This window comes from Anolis sagrei, chromosome 5 (genome assembly GCF_037176765.1).
Source record: "Anolis sagrei isolate rAnoSag1 chromosome 5, rAnoSag1.mat, whole genome shotgun sequence".
Taxonomy (NCBI): Eukaryota; Metazoa; Chordata; class Lepidosauria; order Squamata; family Dactyloidae; genus Anolis; species Anolis sagrei.
In genome coordinates, this window is record NC_090025.1 from 128270280 (window position 1) to 128293748 (window position 23469).

Consider the following 23469-nt stretch of genomic DNA (forward strand, 5'->3'; position numbering starts at 1 on the left):
TGTCAGGCTACACAGAGAAGTCATTGAAATCCATACATGTGAACAATGTCAACAGAAAGGAAGAAACCATGTTTCCGAACTCTTTGACTCCTTTGTCGAGGGCGGTGGAAGAGCTCGAGAATCCGGGTTCCTCGAGGGGAAGAAAGTTAGGCCGAGATTTCCTTGCTAACATAGCGGAGTTTGCTCTTCGCAAACTGGGCTTCAAGGGCGGCTGGGACTGTCACCCGCGAGGCTGCTTCGGCGGCTCTCTTTACGCCGCGTTTCTTTGGCGAGGCCTCGAAGCAGGCGAGGGGGAAGGCGCTGCCCCTGCTTTCGGACCCTGGCCCTGGCCCTTCCTCCGCCTCCTTTTGCCCAACAAGCCTTTCTTTCTTTCTTCCTCGGCGGAGGCAGGCGCCACTCCCAATCCAAGCCGAGCGAAGGGCACGCTTTGGCTCCGTTTGCTCTCCAACCTGGGCGCATTTTTGCCGCGCCTTTGAACGGGAAAAGACGGAAACCTTCTGTACAAGGTTGGCAAGCCTTCCACGGTATTGTAGGGAGAACACGAGGGGTTATGGCTCACGATAGCACACGAGGTCCCCCAAATGCACTCCAACAACAGCTGGCATTATGGGAATGATGGTGAGGATGATTCGGAAGATACCGGCCACAGATGCAGGCGAAACCTTAGGAGGAAATGCTCCTAAAACACCGACATACTGGCACGATGGGTTAAAGCCTCAAGCAGGCAGGACTGAAGACCTACAGGTCTCAGGTTCAAAGCCAGGGAGAGCGCGGATGAGCTCCCTCTGTCAGCTCCAGCTCCCAATTGCAGGGACATAAGAGAAGTTTCCCACAATCTGAAGCCCGACAGGTGACAGGTTCGAATCCAGGGAGAGCGTGGATGAGCTCCCTCTGTCAGCTCCAGCTCCTCATGCGGGGACATGAGAGAAGCCTCCCACAATCTGAAGACTGACAGGGCACAGGTTCAAATCCAGGGAGAGCGTGGATGAGCTCCCTCTGTCAGCTCCAGCTCCCAACTGCATGGACATAAGAAAAGTTTCCCACAATCTGAAGCCCGACAGGTGACAGGTTCGAATTCAGGGAGAGCACGGATGAGCTCTCTCTGCCAGCTCCAGCTCCCCATGCAGGGACATGAGAGAAGCCTCCCACAATCTGAAGACCGACAGGTCACAGATTCGAATCCAGGGAGTGCGTGGGTGAGCTCCCTCTGTCAACTCCAGTTCCCTATGAGAGAAGCCTCCCACAATCCGGGCGTCCCCTGGGCAACGTCCTTGCAGACAGCCAATTCTCTCACGCCAGAAGCGACTTGCAGTTTCTCAAGTCGCTCCTGACACGGAAAAAAAACCCGGAAACCACATTACCCCTCTCTTGTTGTTGTTGTTGTTGTTGTTTCCTCCTTTTCTCTCTCGACCCGGACCAATGCCATGTATTAACCTACGACATACCCCTGTAAAAACACAACCTTGTCTCCAGCGTCTCTTCAAAGACAAAAAGCCCGCATCTTTCCTCCAACGGGTTCCTTTCAATAAGGAATGATTCCGATTATTTCGATGGTGATGATGGGAAAGGGTTTATGGGGCGTTTGTTTCGTGTTGGAAGCGACTGGAGGACAGACTTTGGGGGTTTCTTTGGGGTCCAGATCCGCCGGGAATCAACGCTTGGAGGAAGAGAAAGGAAAGTTAGGCACCAAGCAGGAGGGTGGAAGCAGATCTAAGGGCCCAGGCACTGTATTGAGCATCTCAATCCTGAGAAAAAAGCAGGCATTCTGATGATGATGTTGAATTTATACCCTGCTTTTTTTCTCTCCACAAAGAGACTCAAAGCAGCTAATAATAATAATAATAATAATAATAATAATAATAATGCAATAATTACATAGAATGATCATTATAGGAATTCTATATTAATATTATTAATAATAATACATTATTATTATTATTATTATTATTATTAATATAGAATGATAATTATATGGACTGAAAGCAGCTGATAATAATGCAATAATTACACAGAATGGTCATTATAGATCCATATTTATAATAATATATTAATATAATAATAGAATGATAATTATATAGACTGAAAGCAGCTAATAATAATAATGCAATAATTACATAGAATGGAAATTATGTCTATATTTATAATAATAATAATAATAATAATAATAATATTTAAACTACATGAAAGGAGATTCCATCTGAACATTAGGAAGGACTTCCTGTTAGAATTGTTCAGCAGTGGAACTCTCTGCCCCAGAGTGTGGTGGAGGCTCCTTCTTTGGAGGCGGTTAAACAGAGGCTGGATGGCCATCTGTTGGGAGTGCTTTGAATGCAATTTTCCTGCTTCTTGGCAGGGGGTTGGATTGGATAGCCTATGAAGTCTCCTCCAACTCTATGATTCTATGATTCTATAATATGAATACAATAATAGAATGATAATTATATAGACTGAAAGCAGCTAATAATATAATAATAATTACATAGAATTATAATTATAATAAGTCTATATTAATAATATGTTATTAATAGAATAATAGAATAATTATTATATGGACTGAAAGCAGCTAATAATAATAGAATAATTACATAGAATTATAATTATAAGTCTATATTAATATATTATCAATATAATAATAGAATGATTATTATATAGACTGAAAGCAGCTAATAATAATATAATAATTACATAGAATTATAATTATAATAAGTCTATATTAATAATATATTATCAATAGAATAATAGAATAATTATTATATAGACTGAAAGCAGCTAATAATAATAATAGAATAATTACATAGAATGATAAATTATAAGTCTATATTAATAATATAATAATAGAATGATAATTATATAGACTGAAAGCAGCTAAAAATAAGAAAAGGTAAAGATTTCCCCTGACATTAAGTCTAGTCTGGTGTCCAACTCTGGGGGTTGGTGTTCATCTCCATTTCTAACAGGCCGCCAAGGCGGTACCTACTGATGTACTCACATTTGCATGTTTTCGAACTGCTAGGTTGGCAGAAGCTGGGGCTAACAGCAGGAGCTCACCCTGCTCCCCGGATTCCAACCGCCAACCTTTCGGTCAGCAAGTTCAGCAGATCAGTGTTTGAGCGTTGTCCAACAAAGAATCCCCCCAGGCAGCAACCAGCCAGGCTTTGAAGTTACAAGGCCATTAAATACTAATCAAGGTGGCCAATTGCCTCAAATAGACAAGAGTTCTTTCTCCCACCCTGGACATTATTCCACAGGCATATAAATTCACTTGCCTAGTTTCCAATAGACCTCCCAACTTCTGAGGATGCCTGCCATAGATGTGGGTGAAACATCAGGAGAGAATGCCTCTGGAACATGGTCATACTGTCCGGAAAACTCACAGCGGTTTGAGCCTTCTCTGCCAGATAATGTTGGTGCCTCACTAAACTATAACTCCCAGGGAGGCTGTGGAATAAAGAAAGCTGATAGAAAGACTCTTATCAATTCTTTTAATTCATTGGAAATGTTTATTGGACTGCCCAAACTTTGTTTTGGAGAGACAACATCCTGCAACACATTTTGCTCTAGTTTTTCCATGAATATCTCTTCTAGTCTCAACCAATTCAAACACAGCCACAAAAAAGCGAAGTTTCTGGAGTAAAACAACTGCTCTCAAAGGAAGAACCGCGCAATTAGACAGGAAATGACACTTTCAAACCAGGAACAGACAAATGGTGCACTATTGACAATGATTTTTTTTTGCTTTCGAGCAAGTTTGATCTCAAGTCTAAGTCTCACAAGACATTTGATCTCTTTCTCCCATTAAAAGGGTTGCCTCGCAATCTTCAAATGCGGACCATCCCATCGTTTGTGTGGCCTGACAAGACAGATCAAACTGCAATTGACAAGACATCACACCTCAAGCCACCCTGGCAGCAAAGATCTCCTTCCAAAAATGAACAAAACCGAAGACAATCTGGCCCAAAGAAAGGGGAAATATGGGGGAGGGGAAGAGGAGGAGGAGGAAGAAGAAGAAGAGGAAAAAGAAGAAGAAGAGGAAGAGGAAGAGGAGGAGAGGAGGAAGAAGAAGAGGAGGAGGAGGAGGAGGAAGAAGTGGGGAGGAGGAAGAAGAAGAAGAGGAGGAGGAGGAGGAAGAAGACGAAGAAGGGGAGGAGGAGCAGGAGGAGGAGGAAGACGAAGAGGAGGAGAAGGAGGAAGAAGAAGAGGAGGAGGAGGAGGAGGAAGAAGAGGAGGAGGAGGAAGAGGAGGAGGAGAAGAAGAAGAAGAAGAGGAAAAAGAAGAAGAAGAAGAAGAGGAGGAGGAGGAGGAGGAAGAGGAGGAGAGGAGGAGAAGAAGAGGAGGAGTTGGAGGAGGAAGAAGTGAGGAGGAGGAAGAAGAAGAAGAGGAGGAGGAGGAGGAAGACGAAGAAGGGGAGGAGGAGGAGGAGGAGGAGGAAGACGAAGAGGAGGAGAAGGAGGAAGAAGAAGAGGAGGAGGAGGAAGAAGAGGAGGAGGAGGAGGAGAAGAAGAGGAGGAGGAGGAGGAAGAAGAAGAAGAGGAAAAAGAAGAAGAAGAAGAGGAAGAGGAGGAGAGGAGGAGGAGGAAGAGGAGGAGGAGGAGGAAGAAGAAGAAGAGGAAAAAGAAGAAGAGGAGGAGGAGGAGGAAGAAGACGAAGAAGGGGAGGAGGAGGAGGAGGAGGAGGAGGAGGAAGAAGACGAAGAGGAGGAGAAGGAGGAAGAAGAAGAGGAGGAAGAGGAGGAAGAAGAAAACGAAGAAGAGGAGGAGGAGGAAGAGGAGGAGGAGGAAGAAGAAGAGGAGGAGGAAGAGGAGGAAGAGGAAGAGGAAGAAGAAATAATGTAGCATCACCTTTACAACCAATGCTTTTGTATCTTTGCACCAGTTTTTGTGGATATAATATACTCACAAGTGCATTGAGGCTGGAACGACACTGTCCTATATCCCAGGATATGATCCCAGATTCCCTCTTTATCCCAGATTATCTGGCAGAGTAGGCTCATATAATCCGGTTCAATGCAGATAACCTGTCCTTATATCCCAGATCCTGGGATATAAGGACAGTGCAGATGCGACATGAGACTGGGTATAAAGCATAATTACAAAGATGTGGAAATGGGATAGAACACAGTATATAGTAATTACCATATATATATTTAATATATTTAATAGATAGATAGATAGATAGATAGATAGATAGATAGATAGATAGATAGATAGATAGGTTCCCAAGGGGACTCAGGGTGGCTTCCAGACAAAAAGAAAGGCAAACATTCAATGCCTTGGTTTAAAAAACAGATACACAAGTCAAACAGAACCAAATAACATTATTATAAAGTAATGATTACTAAACCAGAAAATAGAATAATTAAACAAACATACTTGTCTAGACAAACACATGAACACCCTAAAAACCAGAGCAAGAAAGTGCATAAAAGTAAATAAAATGCTTTAAATCAGCATCCAAATAAGGTTGTCATGAAAGTGTCTTTTATTATTATTATTATTATTATTACTACTACTACTACTACTACTACTAATACTAATACTACTATATTATTGTCCCTGGTGGCGCAATGGATTAAAGTTTAATCATTAAACCCTTGTGCTGGCAGGTCGGTGGTTCGAATCCGGAGAACGGGGTGAGCTCCCATCTGTCAACTCCAGCTTCCCATGCGGAGACATGAGAGAAGGCTCCCACAGGATGATAAAACATCCGGGCGTCCCTTGGACAACGTCCTTGCAGACGGCCAATTCTCTCACACCAGAAACAACTTGCAATTTCCCAAGTCGCTCCTGACATGAAAAAATGATAATTATAATTACAGTAAAAAAAAATATTGTATTTCACTATATTTTATTATATTTTTTACTGTAATTATAATTATCATCATCAGTATATGTGCTTATATCTGGCTTTTTCTCTCCCAGAGGAGACTCAGGCTGGATCTACACTGCCATATCCCACGTGATCTGCTTTGAACTGGATTATATGAGTCCACACTGCCATATAGTCCAGTTCCAAGCGGATAATATTGTAGGGTAGAAGGGGCCTCCATTCCCTATGTATTTGGGTTGGTTTCCCTCTCAATGGTGGGTCTCCAGACTACAACTCCCAGAATTCCCTAGCACTGAGCCCTGAACAGTTCAAGTGGGGTAAGACGCACCCCCTTCTTCCAGCCCCTAAACCACATCCCCCTAAACTCATGGCGATGAGAAGGGGGCTCTATCACAGGCATGGGCAAACTTGGCCTCCAGGTGTTTTGGACTTCAACTCCCACAATTCCTAACTGCCTCAGCACCCAAGTTGTTGTTGTTGTTGTTGTTTCGTTTTCCTTTCTTACACAAGCCTCGAAGGGTGTTTTCCGGGCTTCGGACTACCACATAACAACAAAAACAGTCCCCAACCAGAGACCCTAAGATTTTCCCAATTCGTAGAGACAGAGCTGTCACAGAGCTAAGCCTCTCTTTCCATCGGAAAAAGGGAGTATTTGCCGAATATCGGCGCATCTACACTGTCGAAGGAATGCGGTTCGATATGGCTTTGCCTGCTAAGTGGTCTGCAATCCCGGGAGTCGTCCTAGCACGCGCTCTCTCGCCTTCCGGGTCAAAGAGCGAGCAAGCCAGGAAACCCCAGCATTCCATGGCATGGGGAAGTGGGGAAGGGGGACCCAACTGCGTTCTTTCGGCAGTGTGGACGCGCGGGGAAAGGAAAGGGTCACGGGAAGGCTGGGAGCGCCTTCCCCGACGTGTTTTTTCGTGGGCGAGGAAAAAGATGTTCCTTTCATTCATATCCCTTCCGAAAGCCGAGCCGCTTCCCCAGCAATTTGCCCCGAAAGGTCTTTAAAATACCCCTATAATTCCCTCATAGTGGGAATGCGGGAATGTTTTCCGCCCAAGTGAGAGGAAGGAGGAAAAGGAGAGGAAGGGGAGGAGAAGGAAGAAGAGGTGGAAAAGGAAAATGAGAAGGAGAAGGAGGAGATGAAGAGGAGGAGGAGGAGGAAAAGGAGAGGAAGGGGAGGACGAAGAAGAGGTGGAGGAGAAGGAGAAGAGTAAGAGGAGGAGGAGGAGGAAGTGGAGAAGAGGAAAAGAAAGAAGAGGAAAAGGAGAAGAGGAATAAGAAGAAGAAGAGGAGGAAAAGGAGGAGGAAAAGGAAAAGGGGTATGAGAAGAAGAGGAAGAGGACGAGGAGGAGAAGAGGAGGAGGAAAAAGAGAAAAAGACGAAAAAGAGAAAGAAGAAGAGGAGGAATAGGAGGAGAAAAAAGAAAAGGAGGAAAAGGAGAAGAAAAAGAGGAGGAGAGGAAGAGGAAGAAGAGGAGGAGGAAAAGGAGAGGAAGGGGAGGAGGAAGAAGAGATGGAGGAAAAAGAAAAGGAGAAGGATGAGGAGAGGAGGAAGAAGGGGAAGAGGAAGAAAAGATGGAGGAAAAGGAAAAGGAAGAGGGGAAGAGTAAGAAGAGGAGAAAACGGAGAAAAGGACGAAGAAGAGGAAGAATAGGAAGAGGAAATGGAAAAGGAGGAGGAGAGGAAGAAGAGGATGAGGAGGAGGAAAAGGAGAAGAGGAAGAAGAGGAGGAGGAAAAGGAGAAAAGGGCGAAAAAGAGAAAGAAGAAGAATAGAAGGAGAAAACGAAAAGGAAGAGGAGGAGAGGGAGAGGAGAAAAAAGAGGAGGAAGAAAGGGAAGAAGAAGAGGAGGAGGAAGGGAAGAAGAGGAGGAGGAAAATGACGAAGAAGAAGAACAGGAGGAGGAGGAGGGAGAGGAAGTGAGCAATCAGTAGAGTTAAAACACTAATTTGGTTGCTGCCGTTTGTAAACTGCAGGCACAGACGAGAAACCCCCTCTTTTAAAAAGAAAGAGGAAGGAGATATTGGCGCAGACACAGGAAAACACACAGGCAGGGATGCTCACAAAAAGGTGCGTCTACACCGCAAAATCAATGCGGTCTTGGGACACCACCTGAACTGCTCAAGGCAGCGGAATCCCGGGCTTGGTGGTTTGCGTGGACACTCGCCCTCTCGGACAGGGAGGGCTCCAGCCCTGAGGATCACACCCTGACTCGAACAGCCCTCATTCCATGGACGGCATCAGGGCACCAAGTGGAGAGGGGAAAGAAAGGCGCCCAAAGAGAAAGCAAAGGCATTTTTGAGAGAAACGAGAACGAAACGGGTCTCTGAAGCCCTGTTGAAAGTCTATGTCCCGTTTCGACCTATGGGGCTGACTTGTATGGGCCTGATTCGGCACTAAAGGTTGGCCCCCCCTCCCTCCGCTCTTGCTTTCACCACCTGGACCCCATTCAAAAGGGGAAGGGAGGAGAGGAACGTGCTAGCAAGGTGGGAAACGGAGGCTGGAGGCTTTCGTTTGTCGCGGATTGTCGAGACAGGCCTCACGTGTGACCACAGGGATAGAAAACAGGTCCCCAAACCCAACATTTATTGTATAACCTTTGAGGATGCTTGCCATAGATGCAGGCGAAACGTCAGGAGAGAATGCCTCTAGAACATGGCCATATTAAAAAACCTACAACAACCCAACATTTACTCATCATCAAGGCTTGCGAAAGAGGCCAGTGTTCCTTTTGTTTGTGTGTGTGTGTGTGTGGAGTAGGGACAGATTGGCAATGGGAGGGACGGGGGGCAGAAGCCAAGCAGGCCAAGCGCGCGAGCCCCACTTCCGCTCTGGGCTCCTTCCGGGCTGGAAGGGGCGATCAGGCGTGTGCGTGTGTCCCCCTTTTTTGGCTCTGCTCCTTTGCCTGGGCTTGGCCTCTTTGCAAAGAAAGGAGCAGGATCGCCCGTTCTCCTCGACGGAGAAAAAAAGGGGGCGACAGACAGGCGTCACTTCCAGGCGAACATTGATCTCGACGAGCTTCCAGGAAAAAACAGAGGGGAGAGAGAAAGAGTGAGGAAGAGGGAAGGAGGGGGAGCCCCTCCCTCCCTCCTTCCCTCCCTCCGAGCGGCCAATCAGAAGCCAGGGAGAGAAGGAGGCTCGCCCCCCCCGCCCCTCCCGTTGCTTCCCAAGCGCCCGTCGGAAGCGAACTGAGCAATTATCTAGTTTACCTTCTCCTCTTGGAAGTTAACGATTGGCGGGATCGTGGCGGCGGCTATTGACCCAACACTTTCCATTGAGAGAAAGCGAGAGAGAGGAGGGAGAAGAGAGGTGCCTCTGCCTCCCCCGCCCGAGGCGATGGGGCGGCCCGATTCCGCGGGGAGAGGCCAAGAGACGGCAATGGCGGCCTCTTCGGTCCGGCTGAAGGGAGCCTTGGAGGCGGCCAGGGGGGCTTCCTCCTCCTGAAGGCGGACAGGCAGCCATGGAGAGCAGCAGCAGCAGCAGCAGCCGGACGCTTCCGACGGGAAAGAGCCTTCTAGGCGCCGCATCCTCCTCCTCTTCTTCGTCCTCCACTTCGAAAGCGCTGGCTTTCTCCATCGAGCGGATCATGGCCCGCACGGCTCCGGAGCCCAAAGCGCGCCCGCTCTTGCCTCCTTTCGTGCCCAAAGCGGGCGAGAAGGCGCCTCCGTCGGGGCTCAGCTTGGGCGCCTCCCTCCCTTGCATGATCCCCTTCGTGCCCTTGGCTTACAAGCCCCACGGAGAGCCGCCCCCGTCCTCCAAAGCCGAGCTGCCTCCGCACTTCAAGCTGGTCCGCCCGCGCGTCGTCACCCACTCCTCTTTCCACGCCTTGGGCGCCTTGGGATACTTCGGACGGGCCGCCGAGATTCCCCCTCCTCCTCCTCCGCCGCCGCCGCCGCCTCCTCCTCCTCCGCCTCCTCCGTCGGGCCTCAGCCTCCACCCGGTGGCGTCCTACTTCCTGGGCTCGTCCTTACAGAGCCACAAGGCTTCCCTGGCCGAGAGGAACAAGCTCCAAGCGCTGCAGAGCCCGCCGCCGGGCCCCGCCGCGCCGCCGGGCTTCAAGGAGTTGGCGCATGCTCACTTCCACAGCGCCGCCGCCGCCGCTGCCGCCGCCGCGCACCTCTTGGCCGCCGAGAAGTTGCCCTTCAAGGGCGCCGCCGTGGCCGCCGTGGCCGCCGAGTTCAGCCGCGCCTCGCCCGGAGCCAAGCCCAAGGCCTTCACCTGCGAGGTCTGCGGCAAGGCAAGTGCCTGTCCGAGGCCCCAAGGCACTGACTCTCTCTTGCCATGGCCTGGAGTTGTTAGTCTCCTTTGGAAGCGGGGCGAGCGGTGGGCTGGCTGAATCCACACAATCCACACTGAACTGGATTCTATAGCAGTGTGGACTCAGGGCACTTCCACACAGCCATTTAACCCAGAATATCAAAGCATATCATCTTGTAGCGCAAGGGGTTATGGTGCTAAACTGCTGAACTTGCAAGTTGGCAGTTTGAATCCGGAGATTGGGGTGAGCTCCCGCTGTTAGCCCCAGTTCCTGCCAACCTAGCATGCACATGTGAGTAGATCAATAGGTACTGGCCTGGCAAGAAGGTAATAGTACTCCAAAATGACCTAGGAGGTGTTTACCGAAATGGAGATGAGCACCACCCCCCAGAGTCCAGAGGGCCCTTCCACACAGCCCTCTATCCCAGAATATCAAGGCAGGAAATCCCACATTATCTGAGTGTGGACTCAGATAACCCAGTTCCAAGCAGATAATGTGGGATTTTCTGCCTTGATATTCAGATATAGGGCTGTGTGGAAGGGCCCTCGGACTCTGGGGGGTTGGTTAGGGTTATGTGCAGGAAATCCCACATCTGCTTTGAACTGGGTTTGAGTCCATAGATAATGTGGGATTTTCTGCCTTGATATTCTGGGATATAGGGCTGTGTGGAAGGCTCCTCGGACTCTGAGGGGTGGTTATTTATTTCGTATCAAAAGCATTGTATAAATTAGTATGAAACCGATAAAAATAAAAGGAGCGCAGGCAGCTAAATATCTTTTGAGCAAAAACTTCATTGTAGACTCCAACAATTCTTCCTCTGTACATGAGGCAGGGCATAGTGGACAAGCATACAGATGCGGAGTTGTCTGTTCTGCTCTACAGTCACATAAGGTTTTCTTTGAGGGCTGGTGCTTGTCTCCATTTCAGTAGACACCTCCAAGGTCATGTTGGAGCACTGTTACTTTCTTGCCGGGGCAGTACCTATTGATCTACTCACATTTGCATGTTTTCGAAGTGCTCGGTTGGCAGGAGCTGGGGCTAACAGTGGGAGCTCACCTCGCTCCACGCATTCAAACTGCCAGTTTGCAAGTTCAGCAGCTCAGAACTTTAATCCCCTGATCTGCCTTGATATTTTCACATTATATGCTTTGAACTGGGTTATCTGAGTCCACACTCAGATAATGTGGGATTTCCTGCCTTTATATTCTGGGATATAGGGCTGTGTGGAAGGGCTCCCGACATGACTAGACTTAATGTCAGGGGAAACTTTTACTTTTGCCTTAATCCTGAATGTCTGCTTTGAACTGGTTGTCCACACTGCCATATAGTTTCAAAGCAGATAATATGGGATTTTATACAGCTGTGTGGAAGGGGTCTCAGGGAACCCAATTGTGGATTATCTGCCTTGATATTCTGGGTTATATGTATGGAAGGGCCCTGAGGTCCATCCCCTGCATTTTATGCTCAATGTGGACTCCTAACCCAGTTCAATGCAGTCGCTGTGTTATGTGCCTCAAAGTGTGTTATATGAGTCTACCCTGACCATGTTCAAGCAGCATTATCATGGCAGTGTAGATGGGGCCTCAGCCTGGATTCCCCACAGCCAGATAAAGCGTTTTGACTGCATTGAATTGGACTGCCTAAGACCCCTTCCACACCGCTGTATAAAATCCACATTGGATTATATGGCAGTGTGGACTCACATAATCCAGTTCAAAGCAGATATTGTGGATTATCGGCCTTGATAGTCCCTGTTTTGTTTTTTTCGTGTCAGGAGCGACTGGTGTGAGAGAACTGGCGTAGAGGCTTTTCTCATGCCCCTGCATGAGGACCTGGAGCTGACAGAAGGAGCTCAACCAGCTCTCGGTTGACCTGCTGTCACAGGGGTTTATCCCATATTCCCGGTTATATGACTGTGTTGGAAGGGCTCTGAGCCCACTCTGACATACAATGCGGTTCTAAGCAGTTAACTTGCATCCTGAAACATAGGGCAGTGTAGGTAATTCCTGGATCCCTTAGACTCCAGTTAATATATGTATTATTGTTACCATCATCATTATCATTACACTATGTAACAATTTTTTTGAAAAATCTGTTCCTGGCTTGAAAGTGTTCTTGAAAGCACAGCCTTTACTTTGAAAGTAGTTGTTATACTCCAGAAACTTCGTTTTTGTGGCTGTCACAAAATATGTGGAATTGGTTGAGAGACTTTATGAGATATTCATTGAAAAAACTAGAGCAAAATCGTGTGCTGCAGGGTGTCAACCTTGCTCCCTGTTTTGATGATAGAACCAATTGGGAAATTACCTTTCTAACCCAGGGACAAAAATCACATTGCATAGTGTTATCTCACCCTGTCGTACAATGCGGTTCTAAAGCAGTTAACTTGCATCCTGAAACATAGGGCGGTGTAGATGGGACCTTAGAGCCCTTGTCTTTTCTGTGATCGCTGCTCCTCTGTGGATTCCCGCATCCCTGAGGCCCCAACTACACTGACCATTTAGTAGATGGATTATCTTCTTCTTCTTCTTCTTCTTCTTCTTCTTCTTCTTCTTCTTCTTCTTCTTCTTCTTCTTCTTCTTCTTCTTCTTCTTCTTCCTCTTCCTCTTCCTCTTCCTCTTCTTCATCACCATCATAATCATAATCATTATTACACTATGAAACAAAAATTGACAAATATTCTGTTCTGGTTTTGAAAGTCTTCTTTCCTGTTCAACTGTACGATACTTATAATAATAATAAATAATAATAAATTATTATTATTTCCTGCTTAATTGTGCCGTACTTACAATACACAATAACAACAATATTATATTAATATAATATGTTGTTATTATTATTATTATTTCCTGTTGAATTGTGCGGTACTTACCATAAATAATAATAATAATAATGCGGTACTTAAAATAATAAATTATTATTATTTCCTGTTTAATTGTGTGGTACTTACAATAATAAATAATACATTATTATTATTATTATTATTATTATTATTATTATGCGGTACTTACAATAATATATTATTATTTCCTGTTTAATTGTTTGGTACTTACAATAAATAATAATAATATATTATTATTATTATTATGCGGTATTATTATACTTACAACAATATATTATTTATGGTAAGTACCGCACAATTAAACAGGAAATAATAATATATTATTATTGTAAGTACCGCATAATGATGATGATGATGATAATGCGGTACTTACAATAATATAGTATTATTATTTCCTGTTTAATTGTGCGGTACTTACAATAATAAATAATACATTATTAATATTATTATGCGGTACTTACAATATATTATTATTATTATTATTATTATTATTCCTGTTTGATTGTGCGGTACTTACAACAATAAATTTGTTGTTGTTATTATTATTATTATTATTTCCTGTTTAATTGTGCCGGACTTCCTTTGAAAGGAGTTGTTAGACTCCAGAAACTTCCTTTTTGTGACTGCCACAAACTATGTCGAATTGGTTGCGATATTAATTGGAAAAAAACTGTGCCAGGAACAAAAAATGTGTTACATACACTGTTGTTATAATTATTATCATTGTTATTTTCTGAGTTTTGAATTGGATTTCCAATCATCTGCACTTGAAAAAAGGGCAGATGATTCCATTGGAAATCCAGTTCAAGACTCCAATAGTGATGATGATAATGATGATGATGATGATGTGCAGCTCAAGGCGGGGATACAACAGAATGAAAACAGAACCGATCCAACACAAGGCTCTGGCGAATGCATCCAGGGCTTTCTTTGGCACGCTTTGTTGCCCGCCTGAAGCTAGCTTGGGACTGTATGTAAGGAGGGGTCAGTGCGGATGGGGCCTAACTAACCGGCCCGTGGGGCCTGTCTTCCTTTCCTTCCCCTTGCAGGTCTTCAACGCGCATTACAACCTGACGCGCCACATGCCCGTCCACACGGGCGCCCGGCCCTTCGTCTGCAAGGTCTGCGGGAAGGGCTTCCGCCAGGCCAGCACTCTCTGCCGGCACAAGATCATCCACACCCAGGTAGGCCAGCCCTGTCCCTCCGCCCGCCATACACCCCGCACCCAAGCCCTTTCTTGCCCACTTTCCTCCCTCTTTCTCCCGGCAAGTTGGAGGCAACTCTTCCCGAGCTTTGGAAGAAGAAAAGACACTTCGGGAACGATTTGGGAAATAGTGGCGCCTAAAAGAGGAACTTTCCCAAAGTCTGGTGGGGAGGGGACTCCCAAAGCGACGCCTGCCTCCCCCTCTTTCTTTCTCTCGGACTGCTGAATAGAAAGAGAGAGAAAGAGCCCGGAAAACTCACAGCAACCCAAGAGAGATTAGTTTTCAAAGCCCGTTTCACCCCGATACTCTTGATCATCATCACTTGAGCCGCAGCCCGACGGCTCTTTCCAATGCGCCTGGATCTCTTTGGAAACACATCTCTCTCTCTGTAAATAACGTCCCCAAAAAGTCTCCCATAGTAGCTAGTGTCCAGTCCACTCCTCTCCCCCTTGATGCCACCAAAACTGCTCCATTGCTTTAGTCCAAAAGGGATAACGACATTGGTTAGGACTCACTCCTTCGGGCGAGGATCCTATAAAGGTCCCAGTTCGGGACTGATTGGGTTTGTTATTATTATTGTATGCATTATTACTATAATAAAATACTAGTATTATTATTAACATTTTATTTATTTTTATATGTATCGTTAGTTCATATTTCTCATTATTATATTTCTTATTATTAATAATATATTTATTAATTTATTTATATTTATTATTACATTTATCATTACTGTAATAAAATATTAGTATTGTCATTAACATTATATTTCTTACTATATGTATTATTAGTATCATATTTCACATTATTATATTTATTGTATGTACCGTTAGGATAATATTTCTCATTATATTTATTATTAATAATATATTTATTAATTTGTTAATATTTATTAATTATAATATTTATCATTACTATTATAAAATATTATTATAACATTATATTTATTATTGTATGTATCATTAGTATCATATTTCTCATTATTGTATTTATTATATGTACCGGTAGTATCATATTCCTCATTATTATATTTATTATTAAGAATGTATTTATTGATTTGTTAATATTCATTAATTATATATATTATATTTATTATTACTATAATAAAATATTATTATCAACATTATATTTATTATTATATATACCGTTAGGATCATTTCTCATATTTATTATTGTTAATAATAATATATTTATTAATTTATAAATATTTGTTAATTATATTTGTTATTATATTCATTATTACTATTATAAAATATAATTGTTATTAAGATTATAGTTATTATATGTACCATTAGTATCATCTTTCTCATTATTATATTTATCAATAATTTATTTTTTATTATTATTATTATTATTATTATTATTATTATTATTATTATTATCTTTGTTTCTGTCCTGCCTTTCTCCCCCTGGGGACTCAAGGTGGCTGGCAAGAATATGACACAACCCATGAGAAATGCAAAAATTAAAGACAGTTTAGAAACAATTGCATATCTGTGCCATGGCTGCAAAGTGAAAATACAATTAAATGTTCATTTGAAAGCTATAACCCAAACTCCACAGCAGTGTGTCCTTCATCCTGGTGGCAAAGAAATGCCTTAACTTGTTTTGGGAAGGCAAGCAGGGAAGGGGCCCTCCTGGTCTCTCTTGGGAAGGAGTTCCACTTCCAAAGCCTGGGATCAGCCACCGAAAAGGCCCTTTCCCCGCCTTCCTTTGAATTTACTTTTGAATTACATAGGTTAAGTTGCCTGGCTTTTTCTCCCTAGCTGCTCAAAGGGTTTGCGCTGGGCTAGGGACTCAATCCGAGTCAGGATCCGTCCCTAGGAAGTTGGAAAACAAGCTGGAAGCTCATCTCCTTTTTCAAATTCTTTCCCTCCCCTTTTCCCACCGGTTTCCAAAATAGGAGAAGCCCCACAAGTGCAGCCAGTGCGGGAAAGCCTTCAACCGGAGCTCCACCTTGAACACCCACACGAGGATCCACGCCGGATACAAGCCTTTCGTCTGCGAGTTTTGCGGGAAGGGCTTCCACCAAAAAGGTACGTTTGCCCGACGCTACAGCAACGTAAACAGACGCGGCCTGAGTTCTTCGGCGAGTTTGCAAAGTGTTGAGCTTTCAACGGAGATCACACTCAGGGAAACGCATTATCATAAGGAAAAGGTGTCCTGGTAAGCAATGGGTTAAACCCTTTTGTGCGGGTTGGTGGGGAGCGGGTGAGCCCCACTCTGTCAGCTCCAGCTCTCCTTACCAGCACATGAGATAAACCTCCCACAGGATGGTAAAACACCCTGGCATCCCCTGGGTAAAGTCCTTGCAGACGACCAATTCTTTCACACCAGAAGCCACGTGCAGTTTCTTAACAATCCTGACACACACAAAAAAACCCAATCTTTGTTTCCACAACAATCCAATCCTCACAGGGACAGAAAGTGAGACAAAATCTGAACAGGGAGACTGACAACAAAATAAACATGGAAGGGTTGTAAACCCTTTATTTTGCTATCCAAACCTAAAAAATAAATATTTTGGCACCTTCAAAATGTGCCTGTTCTGACTTACGTACAGATTCGACTTAAGAACAAACCTACAGAACCTTTGTTCGGCACTTGGAAACATAGTATGGGCCTTATCACACTGGAGAAAAAATCCCCTTAAAATCCGGTTTCTGCCTCCTGCAGAATTCTGGAGTTTGTAGTTTAGGGAGGAGCCTTTAACAGCCTAACTAAACTACAAACACCACTACAAACGCGGATTTTAAGTGTTTTTTTCCCTCTAGTGCGATGAATACTTGTCTGTTTTTTAAAGCCCCAAGCAAGGCTTTCTTGTATTACTTATGATTATTTTCAGAGCCTTTTATTTCTTGTTTGGATCACTGTTTACATTGGGGGGGGGGGGGAAAGGTGGCTGAGGAATTCCATGATGAAAACTATGGTGGGGGAGTGATAGACTGTATGGATTGTGTAGAGGCAATGGACTATGTGGTAGGCTGTTGGCTATGGGGCTGGTAGACTGTGGGAGGCATTGGACTGTAGGTATTTGCACTTTGGATAGATTTTAATGGTTTTTAACTGGGAATTTTTAATAATAATAATATATAATAACGGGTCAAGCTTTACTGGGAAGTCAGTGTCACTTTGAAATCCATATGCCTCGTAGGATGGGTAGAGGCTGAATATACAGTCATACAAAGACTCAGATAATGCAGTTTTATAGGTCCCCGTTGACCATATTATGCATAATATCGCAGTGTAGATCTGATTCAGATCGCATCTACTTAGGAAGAAGTCCTCTCCGATGTAGTGGGATTTGTTTCTGAATAAACAAAGTGAGTAAACAGAGTGCAAATCCAATATTTTCCCTTGTATTTGGAAGATAGAGAATGAATCCACTTGAAATCCTGTTCCTGCCTCCTGCAGAATTCAGGGGTTTGTAGTTTAGTGAGGCTGGTAAAGGCTATTCCCTGAACGACAAACCCCAGAATTCTGCAGGAGGCAGAAATCGGATTTCAAGTGGATTCATTCTCTAGTGTGATGAGTTTTGTGCTGCCGGATTTATCTGGAAGTGAGCGCCACTGAACTCAAACTTACATTGAGTATTTGCCTTGGGTCGCACCAAGATTAATTCGCCTTCAGCTTCATGGAATGGATTTAATATTCCTCAGATGTTAATGTCAGACCTCTATCGTATTTATTTAAGAGACGATTAAAGCAATGATTTGGAGCCAAGGCTCAGATTTCTGCCTTCATACTTGCTGGTTTCAGGCAAGTTTTGGCTTCGACTTCCCTCCTGTTTTGTTTTGTTCCTATTTCTCAAATAGTCTAAGTAGCATTTGAAGATAATTCATTGGTGGGGATCTTTAGCTAACACAAGTGCCAGTGCCGCAATGGGTTAAACCGCTGAGCTGCTGAACTTGCTGACCGAAAGGTCGCAGTTTCGAATCCCGGGAGTGGAGTGAGCTCCCGCTGTTAGCCCCAGCTTCCTTCAACCTAGCAATTCGAAAATATAGCCAATGTGATGAGTAGATCAATAGGTACCGCTCCGGCGGGAAGGTAACGGCGCTCCATGCAGCCATGCGGGCCACATGACCTTGGAGGTGTCTAAGGACAACGCCGGCTCTTCGGCTTAGAAATGGAGATGAGCACCACTCCCCAGAGTGGAATCATGAAAATGTGAGTAGATCAATAGGTACCGCTCCGGCAGGAAGGTAACGGCGGTCCATGCAGTCATGCGGGCCACATGACCTTGGAGGTGTCTAAGAACAACGCCGGCTCTGGCTCTTCTGCTTAGAAAGGGAGATGAGCACCACCCCCTAGTGAAAACATGTAAATCAATAGGCATCGCTGGGGGAGATATAACGGCTCTCCGTGCAGTCATGCCGGCCACATGACCTTGGAGGTGTCTATGGACAATGCCTGCTCTTCGGCTTAGTAATGGAGATGAACATCACCCACCAGTAGTCAGAGTCAAAACATGCAAATGTGAGTAGATCATCCGGCGGGAAGATAACGGCGCTACATGCGGTCATGCCGGCCACATGACCTGGGAGGTGTCTATGGGCAACGCCGGCTCTTCGGCTTGGCAATGAAGATGAGCACCAGCCCTCAAAGTCGGACACGACTGGACTTTAATGTCAGGGGAAAACCTTTACCTTTAACCACACGTGGTACAATAATCTCAGTCCAAATTCTGCCTAGTTGAATCCATCCCCAAACACCCATACAACCAAATATGATGCTAATTCATGCCTCCCACTGGAATAGTTTGCGACTCGTGGATGGGACTCGTGTTTTTCCAAATACCATAATTGTAGAGCGAGGTTAATCCGAATTTGTTCCCTGATGGGTGCCAGAGAGAGCACCCGCTGGGGATGTCAATCGTTTTTCAAACGGCGTGATGTGAATCCGCCTTCTTTCATGATCCAGCCTGAGTTGGTGGAGGGCTGTGTGTGTTGTGGGGGAAAGCTGGTGCAAGATGGGGTTCATCCCAGTTCTTCCCGGTGGGATCGATCCGGAAGGTGGTCGATTTGTTGTTGTGCGCCTTCCGATCGTTTCTCATTTGTGCCAACCCAATGGCGGGGCTTTCTGGTGTGTGCTTGTTGCCACTGCCTTCCTCTGAGGCCCAAAGGGGTTTCCTAGGGCCAAAAGGAGAGGGCCTTGTGCATGTGCTGCTCTTGAAAAAGCCCTTAATTGTATGTGTGTCTTGTGGGTGGGCTGGAGGATTGTGAGAGACCTAAAGGACTTTGTGGGGAGAATAAGGAGGTGGGATGTAGGGAGCTCTGGGGCAGTGTTGCTCAACCTTCCTAATGCCGCGACCCCTCAATACAGTTCCTCATGTTGTGGTGACCCTCCAATTGTAAAATTATTTTCGTTGCTACTTCATTCAACTCTTATGAATCCTCATGTAAATATCTGATGTGCAGAATGTATTTTCATCCACTGGACCAAATTTGGCACAGATACACCCACATTTGAATACTGGTGGGGTTGAGGAGCTTCATTTTGTCATTTGGGAGTTGTAGTTGCTGGGACTTATAGTTCACCTACAATCAAAGAGCATTCTGAACTCCACCAATGATGGAATTGAACCAAGCTTGGCATCCAGAACTCCCATGACTAAGAGAAAATACTGGAAGGGTTTGATGGCCATTGACCTTGAGTTTGGGAGTTGTAGTTCACCTATATTCAGAGAGCACTGTGGACTCAAACAGTGATGGATCTGGACCAAAACACCGGTGAAGTTTGGGGGAAAATAGACCTTGACATTTGGGAGTTGTAGTTACTAGGATTTATAGTTCACCTATATTCAAAGAGCATTCTGAACCCCACAATGGATGGAATTGAACCAAACTTGGGACATAGAACTCCCATGGCCAACAAAAAAAAAAATACTAGAAGGATTTGGTGGGCATTGACTTTGAGTTTTGGAGTTGTAGTTCACCTAACATCCAGAGAGCACCTTGAACTCAAACAATGATGGATCTGAACCAAACTTGGCATGGATACTCAATATGCTCAAATATAAACACTGGTGGAGTTTGGGGGAAATAGACCTTGACATTTGGGAGTAGTAGTTGCTGGGATTTATAGTTCACCTCCAATCAAAGAATATTCTGAACCCCACAATGATAAAATTGGGCCAAACTTCCCATACAGAACCCCCATGACCAACAGAAAATACTGTTTTCTGATGATATTTGGTGACCCCTCTGACAGACCCTTCTGATGGTCTTTGGCAACCTTCCGACCCCCTGGTTGAGAAAGGCTGTTATGGGGAAAGGTGGACTATTTCTTTATTTTGTGTCAAAAGCATTGCATACATAAGTATAAAACTGATAAAAATACTAGGAGCACAAGGGAGCACAAACCCTAAATAATTTTTGGGCATTGTCTGTAGCTTTAAACAATTCTTCCTCAGTGATTGAGGTAAGGCATTATGGGCAAGCATCATGGAGTTGTTTGTTCTGCTCCACAGTCACACAAGGTGGAGGATTCATCTAGGTAGTTCCATTTTGCCAGGTTGTCTTTTGATCTGCCCACTCCACCTCTGATTCTGTTCAGGGCCTTCCAAGTTGCCCATTCTTGGTTTATCCCTGGAGGAACACCCTCCTGGTGGACCATGTGGTGGATCGTATGGGGGAGTTATAGACTGTATGGACTGTGTGGAGGCAATGGGCTGTATGGTAGACAGTTGACTATGTGGGCTGGTGGACTGTGTAGGGTATTGGACTATATGTATTTGAACTTTGGATATGTTTTAATGGTTTTAACTGGGAATTTTTAATAATGTTTCTATTTAATCCTGTTTTAATGTTTGCATATTTGTAATAGTTTAAGTTGTATGCTGATGCTTTTATGTTAAGCTAATTTAGTCTCCTTCGAGAGAGATAAAGCAAAATATAAATAAATATAATAGTGGTAATAATATAAATAAATATAATAGTGGTAATAATAATAATAATAATAATAATAATGAGAGCTAATGGACTGGGCCAATGGACTGTATGGGTGCTATAGACTGGTGGGGGGCTGGTAGACTGTAACCCCTTCTACACTGCCATATAATCCTGATTATCAAAGGGAAACATTTTCCTTTGTGCATTGCATGTTATTGTTGTTTACTGTATAAATGGCATTGCCTATATATGTGTATACAGTAGTCCACTCTGAATCTCCTCAGGGAAATAGAGAGGAACATAAATAAAGTGTATTATTATTATCATTATCCGCATTATCTTATTTGAGCTGGATTATATGGAGCCCTGTGGCACAGTGGGTTAAACTGCTGTGCAGGCAGGACTGTGTTGCAGGTTCAAATCTGGGGAGAGCCCGATGAGCTCCCTCTATCAGCTCCAGCTCTCCATGCGGGGACATGAGAGAAGACTTCCAAGGGTGGTAAAACATCAAAACATCCAGACATCCTCCGAGCAACAAAGATGGCCAATTCTCTCACACCTGAAGTGACTTGCAGTTTCTCAAGTCACTCCTGACACAACAAAAAAAGCTGGATTATATGAGTCTACACTGCCACATAACCCAGTTCAAAACAGTGAACCGACAGTGTAGAAGAGACCTGCGAGGGAGCTATTGGAGGTTTGTTGTGTTTGGGAGTGTGACCTATGACCTGTAATTGGGAGGGGGGTGTTGACTAAGACTGGATTTTCACTTCCATATAAAATGCAGTTTATCTGCTTTGAACTGGATTATATAGCAGTGTAGACTCATATAATCCAGCTCAAATCAGATAATGTGATTTTTTGTTTTGATAACCTGGACTGTGTGGCAGTGTGAATCCAGCCTGAGTGGGTGGAGGACTGTATGTGTTGTGGGGGGACGCTGGTGGACTGTCCATTACTGAGCATCACTGACTGCTTTCTCTTCCTCCCCACCCTCTTTTTGCTCCCCACCCTCTTTTTTCCTTTAGGGAACTACAAGAACCACAAGCTGACCCACAGCGGGGAGAAGCAATTCAAGTGCAATATCTGCAACAAGGCCTTCCACCAAGTGTATAACCTGACCTTCCACATGCACACCCACAACGACAAGAAGCCCTTCACCTGCCCCACCTGTGGCAAAGGCTTCTGCAGGAACTTTGACCTCAAGAAGCATGTCCGCAAACTCCATGACAGCAATGGCAGCACCCCCTCCTTGGCCCTGCCTAGACCCCCCACTGCCGAGTCAGAGCTGCCTCCACTTCCCCATCAGTGAAACCCCCCTGGCTCCCCTTTGCGCTTTGTCTGCATGCACTTGTGAGCACCCCCTGTCTTCTCTGCCCCCCTCCAAGAGACAACTGGCCTGCTGCCCTTTGACATTGTTGGAGGCCACAGAACTGCTTTTATGGGGGGAGCAAGACTTTTCCCTCTCCCTCAAGTTGGCTTTGAGAACAGGGACCTGCTGGAACTGAACTTTGGGTGTATTTATTGAGGCCCAGCCTGGGGCCATTTTTATTTTGTGACCTCCTTATATTGTATCACTGGAAGGGACTTTATTTATCCGAGAAGACCACTGCCATGTGAAAGCCATCTCTCTCTCTCTCTTTCACTCTCTGTTGTGTGTCTGCAGATGGCCTGTGTGTAAAGGGCTGCCCTGTATCATGGAGATGTTTCTTGATCCCTCAAGCTCTTGGTCCTGATCCAAAACAATAAGGACTGTAAATAGCATAGCATCTTCTGGTCCAGAAGATGGTGCATCCATCCCTTAAGAGGAGAAGCACCCCCTCTGGAGAGAGTGTATTTGAGTTCAAAGGTCAATCTCTGAGGTCAACTAGGAAAAAAAACAATTCACTAGGCAGCTAATCCTAATGTAAGCTCCTCAAAGGATGCTCACAGTGGACTCTTAAAATAACTGCATTGGTACCAACTGGAATCCCACCCATGGGAGAAAAGTGGGATTAAGTTATTATTATTATTATTATTATTATTATTATTATTATTAAACAATTAATTAATAATAATGAATAATGATAATTAATAAAAACAACAATAATTCATAACAATAAGCTATTTCTGGAAGACCCTAGAAAATTTGCTGTCGATGTGAATAGTCAGAGGCAGAATCCTATATCCTAGGATCTATTCCAGATTTTTTATTTGGAACAGGATTATTTTGAACTGGATTATATGAGTCTACACTGCCATAAAATCTGGGATAAGTGGATAATCTGGGATCAGATCCTGGAATATAGGGCAGTGTAGAAGGGGCCAGAGACTCAAACTCACTGACTATATACTGGGAAGTGTTTTCCTTTAAGGAGTACCCTTTATTCCAAATCTCCTCCATTTCACAAGTTCTAAGACTTTCAAGATAGTTTTGGTAGACCCTAGAAGGTTTGAATAGTCAGGAT

At 44.6% G+C, this 23469-nt stretch overlaps 1 protein-coding gene across 1 annotated transcript; it reads left to right on the top strand.

The window, feature by feature from the left end:
* The first annotated feature begins 9006 nt into the window (after window positions 1-9006).
* FEZF1 (FEZ family zinc finger 1) lies at window positions 9007-22531 on the top strand. Its single transcript, XM_060777736.2, has 4 exons — window positions 9007-10064; window positions 13977-14111; window positions 16036-16168; window positions 22051-22531. The coding sequence occupies exons 1-4, from the start codon at window positions 9288-9290 to the stop codon at window positions 22332-22334; spliced, it is 1329 nt and encodes a 442-aa protein (XP_060633719.2). The 5' UTR covers window positions 9007-9287; the 3' UTR covers window positions 22335-22531.
* Window positions 22532-23469: the final 938 nt, after the last annotated feature.

Coding starts and splice junctions, on each gene's coding strand:
- FEZF1 (XM_060777736.2), top strand. CDS start 9,288: ATGGAGAGCAGCAGCAGCAGCAGCAGCCGGACGCTTCCGACGGGAAAG. Junction 10,065..13,976: donor CCTGCGAGGTCTGCGGCAAG/GCAAGTGCCTGT, acceptor TTCCCCTTGCAG/GTCTTCAACGCGCATTACAA. Junction 16,169..22,050: donor GAAGGGCTTCCACCAAAAAG/GTACGTTTGCCC, acceptor TTTTTCCTTTAG/GGAACTACAAGAACCACAAG.